The sequence below is a fragment of the Panthera leo genome, chromosome B3, assembly GCF_018350215.1.
Source record: "Panthera leo isolate Ple1 chromosome B3, P.leo_Ple1_pat1.1, whole genome shotgun sequence".
Taxonomy (NCBI): Eukaryota; Metazoa; Chordata; class Mammalia; order Carnivora; family Felidae; genus Panthera; species Panthera leo.
Window position 1 is genome coordinate 71,152,033 of NC_056684.1, and position 12,838 is coordinate 71,164,870.

Genomic DNA, 12,838 nt, shown 5'->3' on the forward strand with positions numbered 1-12,838 from the left:
AGGGGGTGGGGGGGTGGGGGGAGTAGGGCGAGCCTTCCCGTCATGTGGTTCCAGACAGACCAATCACGCGCATGCCCCCGCCTCAGGCTGCACATCTCAGATCACCTGACCACTCCAGATACCCACGTGGGGGTACGGCGTGCACGAATTCTTTGTGCTCGGGTAAGGAGGAGCCAGGCTGGGAGCCGAGCAGGTCAGATGCAGGGTTGCTCTTATTTTGCCTAGCAGTGGGGTTTCTTGATCGTCTGATCTGCAAGCTAAGTCGGGACCCTTAATTAAGGCCCTCGATCGGCCGGAGGGCAGATCTCGCGAGTACGGCACAAAGCATAATGAAATGATCTAGTTTGGTGGGTGAGGGGCTGAAGGGCCTAGGTTGCATGGAGGCGGAGAAAGGATTCAGAGAGAGTTTGATTTGAAAGGCGGTACCTAGTGCGGGGGCGCTCGAGGAAGTCGTTTTTTCCCCAGCCTTAGCTGGTTTCACGACCTCTTCTCGTCTGCAGGTAACGCGGTAAAAATACTGCTTCGGTGGGCGACGTGGTACAGGTTCAGAAGGGCGTTCGCTACAGTGATGCCGAAGCGTGGGAAAAAGGGAGCTGTGGCAGAAGACGGGGAAGAGCCCAAGATTGGTAAGAGAATGAAATGAGGCCCTCTCCCTAGGGGCTGCCGTGAGGGGGTTTCTAACCCCGGTGAACAGGAAGTGCGGACCTGCTGACTGCGTTTTTGCAGGCTGAAGAAGTCGCAGCAACTGCAAGCTCTCAATGGGGGGGGGGGTCTGTAGTCCAATCCGGATCGGAGTTGGATACTGCCAACTTTATCATTGTATATTGCTTATTTTATAGAGCCAGAAGCCAAGAAGAGTAAGGTTGGAGCAAAGAAAAACGAAAAAGAGGCAGCAGGAGAGGGGCCGGTCCTGTATGAGGACCCCCCAGATCAGAAAACCTCGCCCAGTGGTAAATCGGCCACACTCAAGATCTGCTCCTGGAATGTGGATGGGCTTCGAGCCTGGATTAAAAAGAAAGGTTTAGATGTGAGTGGAATTCAAGGAGGGTTCCAGAAGAGACATTCTTTAGTATTGAATGATTTGGGGATTTAATCACCTTTCCCTAATCTGTAGGTTTTTTCCCCTTGTCTGTAGTTTTTTTGTGCAGGAGTTAAAAGGAGGGGCTTCACCAACTCTTAACCTTTTTATTTCCAAATGTCTTTTTCAACTTATTTCCATTGTTTTAATGGCTTCATCCCTTCCCCTGCATGTTGCAAAAACCTTGTTACTGGACTTGCTCCATTTCATTTCCAGTTTATCCTCCGTTTAAATACTACTGCTTAGGCTCAGTCTACCAGTTGGTGAATTTAAGCTCCATGTGTGGCAGAGTGTAGAGTTTACTTTAAATAATCACTGCTTAAAAATCTTAGATGGCTATCCTCTGCCTGTGGAAGAAATATAATCTCTTCAGTGTTGCATGTAACACTCTTTTTACCTCTCAGTTGCCAGTTATATAATTTAGAATTGTTAAAATCTCGTGCGACTCTCTAAGCAGTGTGTCTCTAGTACTTGGCACAGTCTTTAGTAAATGTTTGATAATCAAACGTTGCTATCTGAATTGATAGTATTTTTCTTACCTTTCATCTCTCACAGTGGGTAAAGGAAGAAGCCCCAGATATCCTGTGCCTCCAAGAGACCAAATGTTCAGAGAACAAACTACCAGCTGAACTTCAAGAGTTGCCTGGACTATCCCATCAATACTGGTCAGCTCCTTCAGACAAGGAAGGGTACAGTGGTGTGGGCCTGCTCTCCCGCCAGTGCCCACTCAAAGTCTCCTATGGCATTGGTGAGACCCTGTTAATTCCTAACCCCTGAGGTCTTTCAAACCAATTGCTAATACCCGTCCCAGCTCCTAATGGGAGTTACTTTCTTTGCTTTCCCATTCTGTACACTTTTGTATGCTGATCTTGTTTCATTGTTTCTGTAGGTGAGGAGGAACACGATCAGGAAGGCCGGGTGATTGTGGCTGAATTTGACTCATTTGTGCTGGTAACAGCCTATGTACCTAACGCAGGCCGAGGTCTGGTCCGCTTGGAGTACCGGCAGCGCTGGGATGAGGCCTTCCGCAAGTTCCTAAAGGGCTTGGCTTCCCGCAAGCCCCTTGTGCTCTGTGGGGACCTCAATGTGGCCCATGAAGAAATCGACCTTCGCAACCCCAAGGGAAACAAAAAGAATGCTGGCTTCACTCCACAAGAGCGTCAAGGCTTTGGGGAATTACTAGAGGCTGTGCCTCTGGCTGACAGCTTCCGGCACCTCTACCCCAACACGGCCTATGCATATACCTTTTGGACCTACATGATGAATGCTCGATCCAAAAATGTTGGTTGGCGCCTTGATTACTTTTTGTTGTCACACTCTCTGTTACCCGCATTGTGTGACAGCAAGATCCGTTCCAAGGCCCTGGGCAGTGACCACTGTCCCATCACCCTGTACCTAGCACTGTGACACCTCCCTTAAATTACTTTAAGCTGGGGAAATTAGCCCCCCAAGCTAGCTTTAAAACTTAACCTCCCCAAACTTCTTTGAAAACTGCTCTCTAAAGAAATCTGCACTGTTACTTCCCTTCTAAAAATACGAGTCCTTCAACCAGGCTCCTAGTGACACTTAGGTTTCCTTTAAACCCCAATTTTTTTGTGCTTTTCTTTTTTTTTTTTTTTTTACATTAAACAAAAGCTACTGATGACTTTCTCTGAACTGTCCACATGAAAATAAAGAGCCATAGTTTCAGCCTTGCTGTCTTTGTATTCTACCCCTTTGTGGGATTACAAATTCTCCTTATCTTTTCATATATAAAGATAAACAACTTGGAAAAGGATAGTCATGACCTTATTTATTTACAAGCACAGGATGAATCCCTAGCTTCCCCCAAGACAGAGCAACCTTATCCAGCTCAGTTAAATACTGCAACTGGGGGGTAAGGTTGGAAGGAGGAGTTAAGGGAAATTCAGGACTAGGGGAACATACCCCACATTAAATAGTTATATACACATCAGTTCCTGTGGTCTGTACAGAGCAGCGGCTGACCCCATCCCCACCCCCCAGGACACAGAATGGGGGGACAGGAGACTGAGGGGACTGAGGTCAGAGCCAGCCTCTGGTGAAGTGCAATAGCAGCAGCAAGGTCCTAATGGTGCACAAAAGGGAGGGAACCCCCAGGGCTACCCACCCCCACCCTGCCCTGGAATGTTTAAGGGACAGGAATGGCTCTCAGGGAGCATATAGGAAGGACAAGGCTAGAACCCTCTTTTAGGACCCAGGTTTAGGGGCAACATTTTGCCTATTTCACCCTAAACACAGCAGCCCTTGGAGGAAAGCAGATGGCCAGCAGTGGTCTTATCTACCCCTCCAAACCTAAGTGAGGGCCTGGTTCCTTCCTACCTCTCCCCAGGGAAAAGGAAGGCAGCTGCTTGGCTCCCCTTACAGAAGCCAAGGGAGCCTTTTACCACGGTTCCCTTTGTAGTGTCACTGTCCCCACCAGGAAGGGGCCAGACACAGTCTGTGGGTCGTTGTGGAGCTCAGGAGAAGTTCTGGACAGGGTGGCTGACCTTCATACAAGCCCAGTAGAGGGCCCGGCCCAAACACAGCACAGCCAACAGGATGACAAATGCCCAGGCCGCGTAGATGCCTCCATATCGCCGAGCATGCTTCCATGTCCCAAACTGATGAAGAAGAAGGAAGATGGGGTTACTGTTGATCTCTCACCACTTTCTAAAAGCCCTAGTAACAGCAACACAGAATGGAAGCTTCAGTGCCTGGTTGCCTAACCACGTGTATCCACCTTCAGGGACCTTCTTAAAGGCCCAATTGTGCTCTCTTCCCCTAGGCAGGTACATAACTTGTACAATCCCAGACATCTGTCAGTGTTTCTTAGTGTTGGACAAGGGAGCCAATTCTAACAGCAACTCTTAATTTAAGCCACTTCTTCATTGCCCTGTCTTTTGCATAAAGAAGATGGCTGTTTTTCACTCCCATAATAACAATGGAGATTGTTTATCAGTTACCTTCAACTTCAGCTCATGTGTACATTAAAACAAGGCGAAACAAACAAAAACCCCTCGGTTTCTTTCACTTTTTTTAGGTTAGCCATTTCCCAAATTGTAGGCTATGGAGATGAGGCTGAAGAACGAAGGGCCGGATCAAGGTTACTCACAGCAAGGCCAGTGGCAGTGACTGCCAAGAGTAAGCCAAGCAAGAAACAGCAGATACATCTCTTTCGTGGATATCTGCGCCCAATAGATGACCTGTGAGGAGGCAAACAAATTGATGCTTGCAATGGCCCTGCAGGTTTTACTGTACGTTACAAAATTACCAGTTCAACAATGCCACTCTCCAGTCACTTACACTTTCCTGCAGTGAGGGCAACGGGCCAAGGTTCGGTCTGTGAACTCTGTCCACTATGGAGAACAAAAAAGGGAGAACCCAATTAATAGAAGCAGGGTCATGTCCAGTGAAGGCTCTGGGGCATGGGAGGGTGGGAAAAGGAACAGAAGGGAAATTAAAACAGACATTCTCAGTATTCATTATCATAACTCAGAAATATATTCATGATTACTTCTGTTTCTCCCGCTTCCTCCCAAGGCTTCCCAATGCTCCTCCTCACCAGGAAAGTATTCTTGCAATGTCCACAGATGACCCTGACACCTACAGGCTGTGGTTCTGGACTCAGAGGTCCTGGATGCACAGGCCCCAGGTTGATGATTCTTTTGCTGTAATGGAGAAAAAGACTACGTTTAAATCATTTTTAATCCTAAAATGCCCACACTAGCCTTCCTTCATAGCTCCCAATCCCTGCCTTTCTAAATTCCTCTACTTCTCTATACACGGCATATACTCTGCCCCACCCAACCCTAGCCCGAGGGAAGGTTGAGAAATAACACTTCTTAAACTTCAGGTCTCTAACTTCCATTATACCTGAGGATAATTCACCCAGTCCCCTAGACTCTCTATTTCCCTAACGGACATAAATTTCATCCCAGTCTTTTTACTGAGATTTGAACAAGATGGCTGTAAAATTCTAACGGTACAACAGTCCTTAACTTTTTCTCCTTCTAAATAAACACCTTTACATGCTCTGCAAACATTCATCCTTTTTAGGGCTTTCCAATTATTTCCACTGATGCCCTTCCCCACCTTATGCCTCTTACCAGTAGGGCCGAGGGCAGGCAATCCTCTGGGAAGTCACTTTGCAGATAAGGAGACAGTTACAGGGGCACCGAACATATTTTTTCCCTGGAGGTGCATTCTTGATTGGCTAGAGAACAATGAGGACATCGGTAAGCAAACCTCTAATTCCAATCCCTTCCATTTCCTCCAAAAACACCTTCTGAGGAGAGATCAGAGAGATAAGGCCTTAGCCAGATAAGGTCTTAGCCAGATCAGAGAAATGAAAGAAAAACATAGCAGAAGATTTGCAAATAAAGACTAGGCTTAAGTATCCAGAATAGAAATGAAGGTGCAGGATGGTAAACATCAGCTCTGGTGAGTGGCTGCTGGGGAAATGGTGATGTGCAACTCCTGGAACTGAAACCTGGGTTTCAGGATTACCATTCGGCTAACACCTAAACATCAAGGTCTAGAATCAAGAGATCAGAAAGAGGATCCAGGAAACAGGGCCCATTTCATAGATGTGTGTAACTCACAGTGGCTTCATTGCAGACGCCACATTTGACTACATGCTGATGCATCTTGCCTTCCACGTTGATGAGAGACTGGCAGACTCGGCAGGTGATCATGGGGGCACTCCCACTGTCCGGGCTGGTCAGGGGTGAGTAGGGGGGTGGGTCCTCCCCAGGCAACACGGCTGGGTGTCCCTCAGGGAACGGGGGAAACGCTGGAGAGGAAAGTAAAAAGAAGGGTGGCATCACTTGTAGACACCCCTACTGATGCTTCACAGGGTCAAGGGACTCTTTTTGGTCCTCAACCCTTCTGATCTAGCTCGGCGGGCTTCTTATAATCCGTGCTTCAGTCAGCTTCCTCAGATCCCCCTTCGGTTCCCAAGTTCCGGTAACAATTGCGGAAAGAAGAGCTTCACCCAGTCACAGGTGCAACTGCTCCGCACCTGGCGCCTGAGCCCGCCTCCGCCCTCGGCCCCGCCCCCTCCCGCCTCTCAGCGTACCCCCCCCCCCCCCCGGGAACATCTTGGACCCACCCCGGCTTACCCTGGGGCGGGGCATGTTTACCGGCTCCGTACGGTGGTGCGGAGGGGGTCAGGCCTCCCCCGGGCCCAGCCCCACTCCCGCCCGGCCCCACTAATCCGTTGCCGCCGGCGCCACCGTCGATGGGCTCGGAGAGCAGCGGGGATCGCTCTCCGTCTGCCGCCATGGCCGCCACCACCGCCTACTGCTTCGGCCAAGGACCCGGCTCTATTCGCCGCCGCCGTCTCCGCAGCCACCGCCGCCGCCGCTACCGGGTCCCCAGGGCGCCTGCGCGCCGCGCGCCCAGCTCGCCCCGCAACCAGTGGCCTGCCCCGCCCGATTCCGTCCCGCAAGCACGTGATAGGCTGTCCCCGCCCCCGCCGTGCTATTATTCGTGGAGATAAATCAATTCTTGGTCCTGCGAAGGCAGCTCTTTTTTTCCATTGGGGAGCGTCGCGGTAACGTCAACTGTCACATGACCTCCCGGAGGCCGCTGGGCCCGCAAAAACTGCACGTGACGAGAGGTTCTGCGAGCCATTGGAAGCGTGGCCCATCGCGTTACCTCCAGACCAGGAGGTGGGACTAGGCTGCTTCAGCTCACTGGTCACCTGTTTCAGGAAGCCTGGCTTCCTCTGTTACGCGCGCAGAGCGAGTGCATAATCATTGCTCCTCATTGGTCCAAAGATACCACTAAAAGACATCTCCTCTTTGCGGTTATAATTGGTCTCCTATTGGCTGGCCTCTCGGTCTTGTGACTCGTGAGGTGCAACTGTATTGGTCCGAACTTAGGTCCAGAACTCGGGGGCGTGGCTCTAGTGAAAGTGCTGGAGCTTGGGCTGAGTAGCCAGAGGAGGAAAGGCTGGCGACAGTTAGCCGCTCTGCTCAATGAAATAACCTGTAGAAAGTCGGAATAAAGATGTACCAGTAGGAAATGCATTAAAATGTTAAGGTAATCATCCAGCCTTTCCCGCTGGAGTTACTTCTGGAACAGAACACAAGACTGGCTTCTCCAGGGACCAGCCTTGCAGACCCCACCCTCTCACTCCGCATCCCTGATTATGAAACTACCTTTTATGAATCTGGATCTATCACTACAGGGATATTTCATATTTCACTCAGTTTCATGAGCCCTCCCAGTCCTAAATACATATGCATCATAAGTGTTTTTTGATTGAGTTAACCAATTAAGTACAAGGATGTTTTAGTAACCTTGCTGACAAGATGAGACAGTCTTGAGACTAGTCTCAACTTAGTCCCAGCGAGGAGACTGCCAATGGAGGTTATTCTGACAAGTACTGGAGAATCTCGTGAGCCCATCAGACATTTCAACATACAGCCAATCCTACTCACTCTCCTGTTCATCCCTATACATCCTCCATACTCAACTTGCATAGCAGATGACACTACAAGTTTACCCAGCCATATCCGAAAGTAGAGTCCTATGAAACCTTTCCTCAGCCGAAGTGAAAAAAACAAAGACAATTACCATTATTATGGAAAAAAATTTGAGTAGTCCCGAATCCCCAAAATAATCTCTTAGGGTTTTCAGATACTTTAGGACACATCTTGCTAACGGATGCACAAAATATATGGAGAAAAAAGCACAGATGCTCAAAGACAATTCAAATCTATGGCGGCTTAATGCTGAGTGTAGTTCCCAGGGAAGGAGCTTGGTGGTGCCACTTTTCCTTCTGTGCGAACGGCCTCCACCACAGCTAGCTGCAAAACAGTGAAAGCTATTTTGCTTTTCTGGTAAAAGTGAAAATCCTCTTTTGGATTTCTTAAGCTTAGGGAAACCAGGTGTAGTCATACCACTTTTCGGTGCACTTCGCTTTAATGCTCCTCGCAGATATTGTGGGTTTTGTTTTGTTTTGTTTTTTTAAACAAACTGAATGCTGTGGCAACCCTGTGTCAAGTAAATTTATCAGTGCCATTTTTCCAACAGCATCTGTTCACTTTGTGTCTCCGAGTCTCATTTTGGTAATTCTTGAAGTACTTCAAACTTTTTCATTATTATTAGTATATTGGTTATAGTGATCTGTGATCAGTGATTACAACTTGTTGAAAGCTCAGATGATTGTTTAGCCTTTTCTTCACCAGTGAAATTTTATTTCATAATCAGATGCCTCATGCAATCTATCCCTCCAAAAAGCAACACTAATAAATTATAAGATTCTGAAATTTTCAAAGATATGAGTTACTTGCTAACAAATGTGAGTAAGCTTCATTACAGAAATTTCTTGGGTCAGTATACCAAGGGCTTTTCCCTTCTCAGATACCTGTTAAGTGAAAACAGATCCAAGAATATTGAATTATTTCTTTAGACCCCTTCTTGAATGCACATCTGAGTTGGTTTCGCCTCCTTTGAATTATATCCTCCTAGCTCCAACTAGGCCGTATTTTCCAGAAATTTGTCACATTAAAATTTTTATGTCCATCTGTATTTTCTTTTGTGGGTTATGATGACAAGGTGTATATCTTTGGGTTTTTTAAAATTTATTTTTAATTAATGGTTAGCATTTTTTAGCAGTAAAATATTAAGATACATACTTTTTTCAAACATAATGCATAACTTTTATATGCATTGGGAAACCAAAAAAAAATTTATTTGCATTGCTTTATTGTGATATTGGCATTGTTTCAGTGGTCTGGAACCGAGCACGCAATATTTCTGAGGTATACCTGTACTAATGAAGCTCTTTCATACAAGCAAAGTGGCATAACTTGAACTTACAAAAAGTAGGGAATACCTGCAATTTTCAAACCTATTGAAGTGCTCTACTAAATGGGTACCTAGACAGAGATAACATATGTAGGATTCCCCCACCCTTAGGGAACTTTTTACTTTGTTCTTTCAACTTTGTTGGGAGTTTCAAGATAGAGCAGGGGCAAAAGTCAAGGTGAACAGCCCCTTGTTATGTAAAGAATAATAGGTTAAACTTCCGGCTCTCGCTCAGGTCGTAATCTCCAGATTTGTGAGTTCCGGCTCTGTGTCGGGCTCTGGGCTGACAGCGCCGAGGAGCCTGCTTGGAATCCTCTCTCTCTCTCTGCCTCTACCCCATTTATGCTCTCTCTCTCTCTTTCCAAATAAATAAATGTTTAAAAAAAAGAATAGGGGCGCCTGGGTGGCTCAGTCAGTTAAGCGGCCGACTTCTGCTCAGGTCATGATCTCGTGGTCCGTGAGTTCTAGCCCCGCATTGGGCTCCATGCTGACAGCTCAGAGTCTGGAGCCTGTTTCAGATTCTGTGTCTCACTCTCTCTGACCCTCCCCCGTTCATGCTCTGTCTCTCTCTGTCTCAAAAATAAATAAACGTTAAAAAAAAAAAAAAAGAATAATTTAGGAGAATTTCCTTAATCATAGAAGTGTAGAGTGAATAGACCATTATTTTGGGATTAATGATGGATGATAGACTAAAAGTGAGTCACCTTAAAGAGATCTTCCTTGTTTTAGGTGTTACTGACATAATTTCCTCTAATTAAGCAAGTGCAAATGGAAAGGACCCATTGTCATAGGAGAAGGAAATACTAGGAGGTCAAGGGAGATGGTTCCAGTTCATGGTCATGGTAAAAATCTGATTGGTACAGATGTGACATTTTAGGTCAGGTCTGTTTAATGTAGAGGCTCCTTAACTGAAAATAATGCTAGCATGGCTGCCTTTTCCTAAAGAACCCTTTAGCTGAGGGTTCTACCTCACCCTTCCCAGAAACCAAAGGAGAACTCTGAGGTCTATTAGTATCCACTGGACCCAACCGTTGGGGATAGTGCCCCCACCAGCCTCCTCCTCCAAACTCATGTGGTCTCTATGAGAGCCCGAATGGCACCTGGGTTTTCCCCTTATCATAGCTCAAATTGTAACTGCCTTACAACTGGGAAGCAACAAGGAATTGAAAAAATAACTCTAAGGACCATGGCCAGTTTGGCCAGAAGCCTCTCCACTGAGCCTAACACTGAAGGGAGTACAACCTACCCCACATATTTAATGATAAAGGAACTGCTGCTGTCCCAGCATTTGTGACTGCTACAGGAACTGGAGACTTAACTTGGGTTCTGATTTTTAGACACAACTTTCCCAGGTTGTGGATACCAGCTTCTACTTAGACACTGGTATCCATCCACCAGTTGGGTCCCACAGGCATTTAATGAACCAAGGAACCTCTGGATACAAAAGAGGAAGGGCTTGTGGCTCTACAGGGGGACAGGCCAGTTTACTGCTCTTTCTGGTGTTTCTGGCACGGAAGTTCAAGCGTTCACTCTAGAATGGAGCAGCACTCATTATTTGTACATTGCTTATACATATATTCCCAAATCTGTCCTTTTATGACTCTCCACTGTCGGCAAAGCCATATTTGGTGCCTTTTTAAATCTAGTTTTATCTTTATAAAAAAAGTGGGAGAGAGGGATAATTGGATACATTACCAAGGATCTTAAAGGGATGGAATAGTAAAATGGCTTATTCATTTAGTAGTTTGGGCTCCTGGTGATGTTTTCATTATAGGTTAAATATAGGGGTGTGTGGCTAGAGAAGCAAAAGGATAAGTAAATGTTAACCAATATAAAGCATGTTCTGACAGGTATAGGGGGCACTGAAGGAAGGTGTGATGGAATATTCCCTGAATAATGTCCTGTTAAAGCTCCCTTTCCATGCCATACTAACCTCTACCCACACACTAACCACCCCTATAAAGCTGTGGGACAGAGTTAAGACAGTGGCTGTCTAAGTGCTATCATAATGAAAACCACTTTATAATAAACTCCTCTGGGACTTGAATTTCAAGACTCCCTTGGAAGGAGCCATTACTTATTCTGCAAATGGACTCATCACCTACTACCTACAGTTCTGGGTATAGTATTTTAGGAGAAATCTAAAGCCAATAAGTTGTTTCACCCTCAATGACATTACAATCTGGTAGTGGTCAGAAGGTAATTACCCAGAAAGCAAGGTAGTAATTTGTGAGAAGGGCCATAAAAGAGATAGGAGAAAAATCCTACCTACCTGGAGGGAAGAAATACTTCTGCTCTTCAGCTGTCTGTTGCTGCACAACAAACAGCGCCAAACAAAGTGATGTATGTTTTTAACTTCTGATTCTGCATGTTGGCTGGATGGTTCTTTCATTGGTTTTACCCAGGCTCATTCATGAGTGTGCAGTGGTGACTGGTAACAACAGAATGGTCCAAGATGGCCTTACTTACATGTCTGGCAACTGAATGTGCTGGCCTGATGGGGCTTCTTTATGGCATGGCGGTGCTTAGGGCAATGGTCCAACAGGGTGAAAGGAGAAGCTCTAAGACATCTTTATGCCTAGCTCCAGCATTAGCACAACTTCATCCCTACTACATCTAATGGTTAGAGCAAGTCATAAGGCTGCCCAGGTTCAAGGCATGGGGAAATGGACTTCACACCTTGATGGGAGGAGCTGCGAAATATGGTGGCCATGCTTTTTGACCTACTACAGATGGTAAAATTGAAACGATTGATACATCTACACATATTTGTTAAATATCTACTCTTTGTGAAAGACACTCCTTAAGAAACGCACACTCTTGTTAGGGAGACATAATGTGAAAAGTCACCGTACAAAATATCAACATGAGTATCTTTTATTACGTGGAAAAATATGAATACGAGAAATTCATGATGCAAAATGTGCTCCACACCAAATGAGTTAAACAGTATCATGCAAGTTCAGGGAAAGAAGAAATCACTTCCAGCCAGAGAAGCCAGAGAAAACTTTAGAACTATAAAGAAGGATTATTATATTATTGTGCATGGATAACTTGGATTTGAGCTCTGTCTCGAGTAGATCAACAGGCAGAGAATTACAAAAAGTAATGATACTATTTGTAACTTGCTCCCAGTTAATAAAGCACTTTTATATTTTGATTTCAAAACCCACTACAAGATGGACAGGGAAGGCAAGACTATATTTTATAGATACAGAAACGGAGGCTCTGTAAACTATAGTTACTTAAACTAAGTGAGAGATTGAAACGGCGTGAAAAGTCCAGTTCTTCTGACTTACGGTTTAATGCTTCTGCACTCACATCATTTGCCAGCCAGAATGAAAAAGGAAGAAGCACAGAGGTGGCAGAATACACGATATTTGGGATGGAGTCTTTTTTTATGCTCAATGCCTGGCACATGGAAGTTGCTATATAAATGGCTATTAAATTAATGAATGAACAAACTTAAGCACCATCTTGAGGTGAATTTGTGTACTGAGTAATACTGTCACCTGCGGTCCCAACCAGGGTGAATATCCAGCTGAAGTACTCCAGTGTGGCTGGCATCAGGTGTTGATGGCTGGTGTTGGCTGCTTGGTTGATTCCTGTGCGATCCAGGTGAATAGTGTCAATATTATCCCTGGTATGTGCCATCTTACTTGTGGGCTGGGGTCTTCTCACTTACACTGGAGAGGTGTATTAGTTTGCCAGGGCTGCCATAACAAAATACAACAGACCAGTGGCTTAAACAACAGAAATTTATTTTCTTACAGTTCTGGAGGCTTGAAGTCCAAGATATAGGTGTCTACAGGCCTCTCTCCTTGGCTTGCAAATAGCTGCCTTGTCCACTGTGTCCTCACATGGCCTTTTGTCTGTGCACACATATACCTGGTGTCTCTTCCTTTTTTTATATGACACCAGTCATACTGGATTAGGGTCCCT

At 45.9% G+C, this 12,838-nt stretch overlaps 2 protein-coding genes across 5 annotated transcripts; one reads left to right on the plus strand and one right to left on the minus strand.

Moving 5' to 3' along the window:
- The first annotated feature begins 79 nt into the window (after nt 1-79).
- APEX1 (apurinic/apyrimidinic endodeoxyribonuclease 1) lies at nt 80-2,767 on the plus strand. Of its 3 annotated transcripts, none has more exons than XM_042942574.1 (5): nt 80-162; nt 501-626; nt 840-1,027; nt 1,634-1,826; nt 1,968-2,767. In XM_042942574.1, exons 2-5 carry the CDS (start codon nt 569-571, stop codon nt 2,483-2,485), a joined length of 957 nt encoding a protein of 318 aa, XP_042798508.1. In that variant the 5' UTR covers nt 80-162; nt 501-568; the 3' UTR covers nt 2,486-2,767. The 3 variants fall into 3 exon arrangements, with proteins under 3 accessions (XP_042798508.1, XP_042798507.1, XP_042798509.1); XM_042942573.1 differs by having other exon boundaries at nt 113-193; XM_042942575.1 differs by lacking the exon at nt 80-162 and adding an exon at nt 209-312.
- An 89-nt stretch (nt 2,768-2,856) lies between these two features.
- PIP4P1 (phosphatidylinositol-4,5-bisphosphate 4-phosphatase 1) lies at nt 2,857-6,784 on the minus strand. Of its 2 annotated transcripts, none has more exons than XM_042942577.1 (7): nt 6,220-6,784; nt 5,680-5,870; nt 5,185-5,291; nt 4,641-4,746; nt 4,382-4,434; nt 4,191-4,281; nt 2,857-3,699 (listed from the first exon to the last, which is right to left on the minus strand). In XM_042942577.1, exons 1-7 carry the CDS (start codon nt 6,359-6,361, stop codon nt 3,556-3,558), a joined length of 834 nt encoding a protein of 277 aa, XP_042798511.1. In that variant the 5' UTR covers nt 6,362-6,784; the 3' UTR covers nt 2,857-3,555. The 2 variants fall into 2 exon arrangements, with proteins under 2 accessions (XP_042798511.1, XP_042798510.1); XM_042942576.1 differs by having other exon boundaries at nt 6,199-6,782.
- Between the last annotated feature and the right edge of the window lie 6,054 nt (nt 6,785-12,838).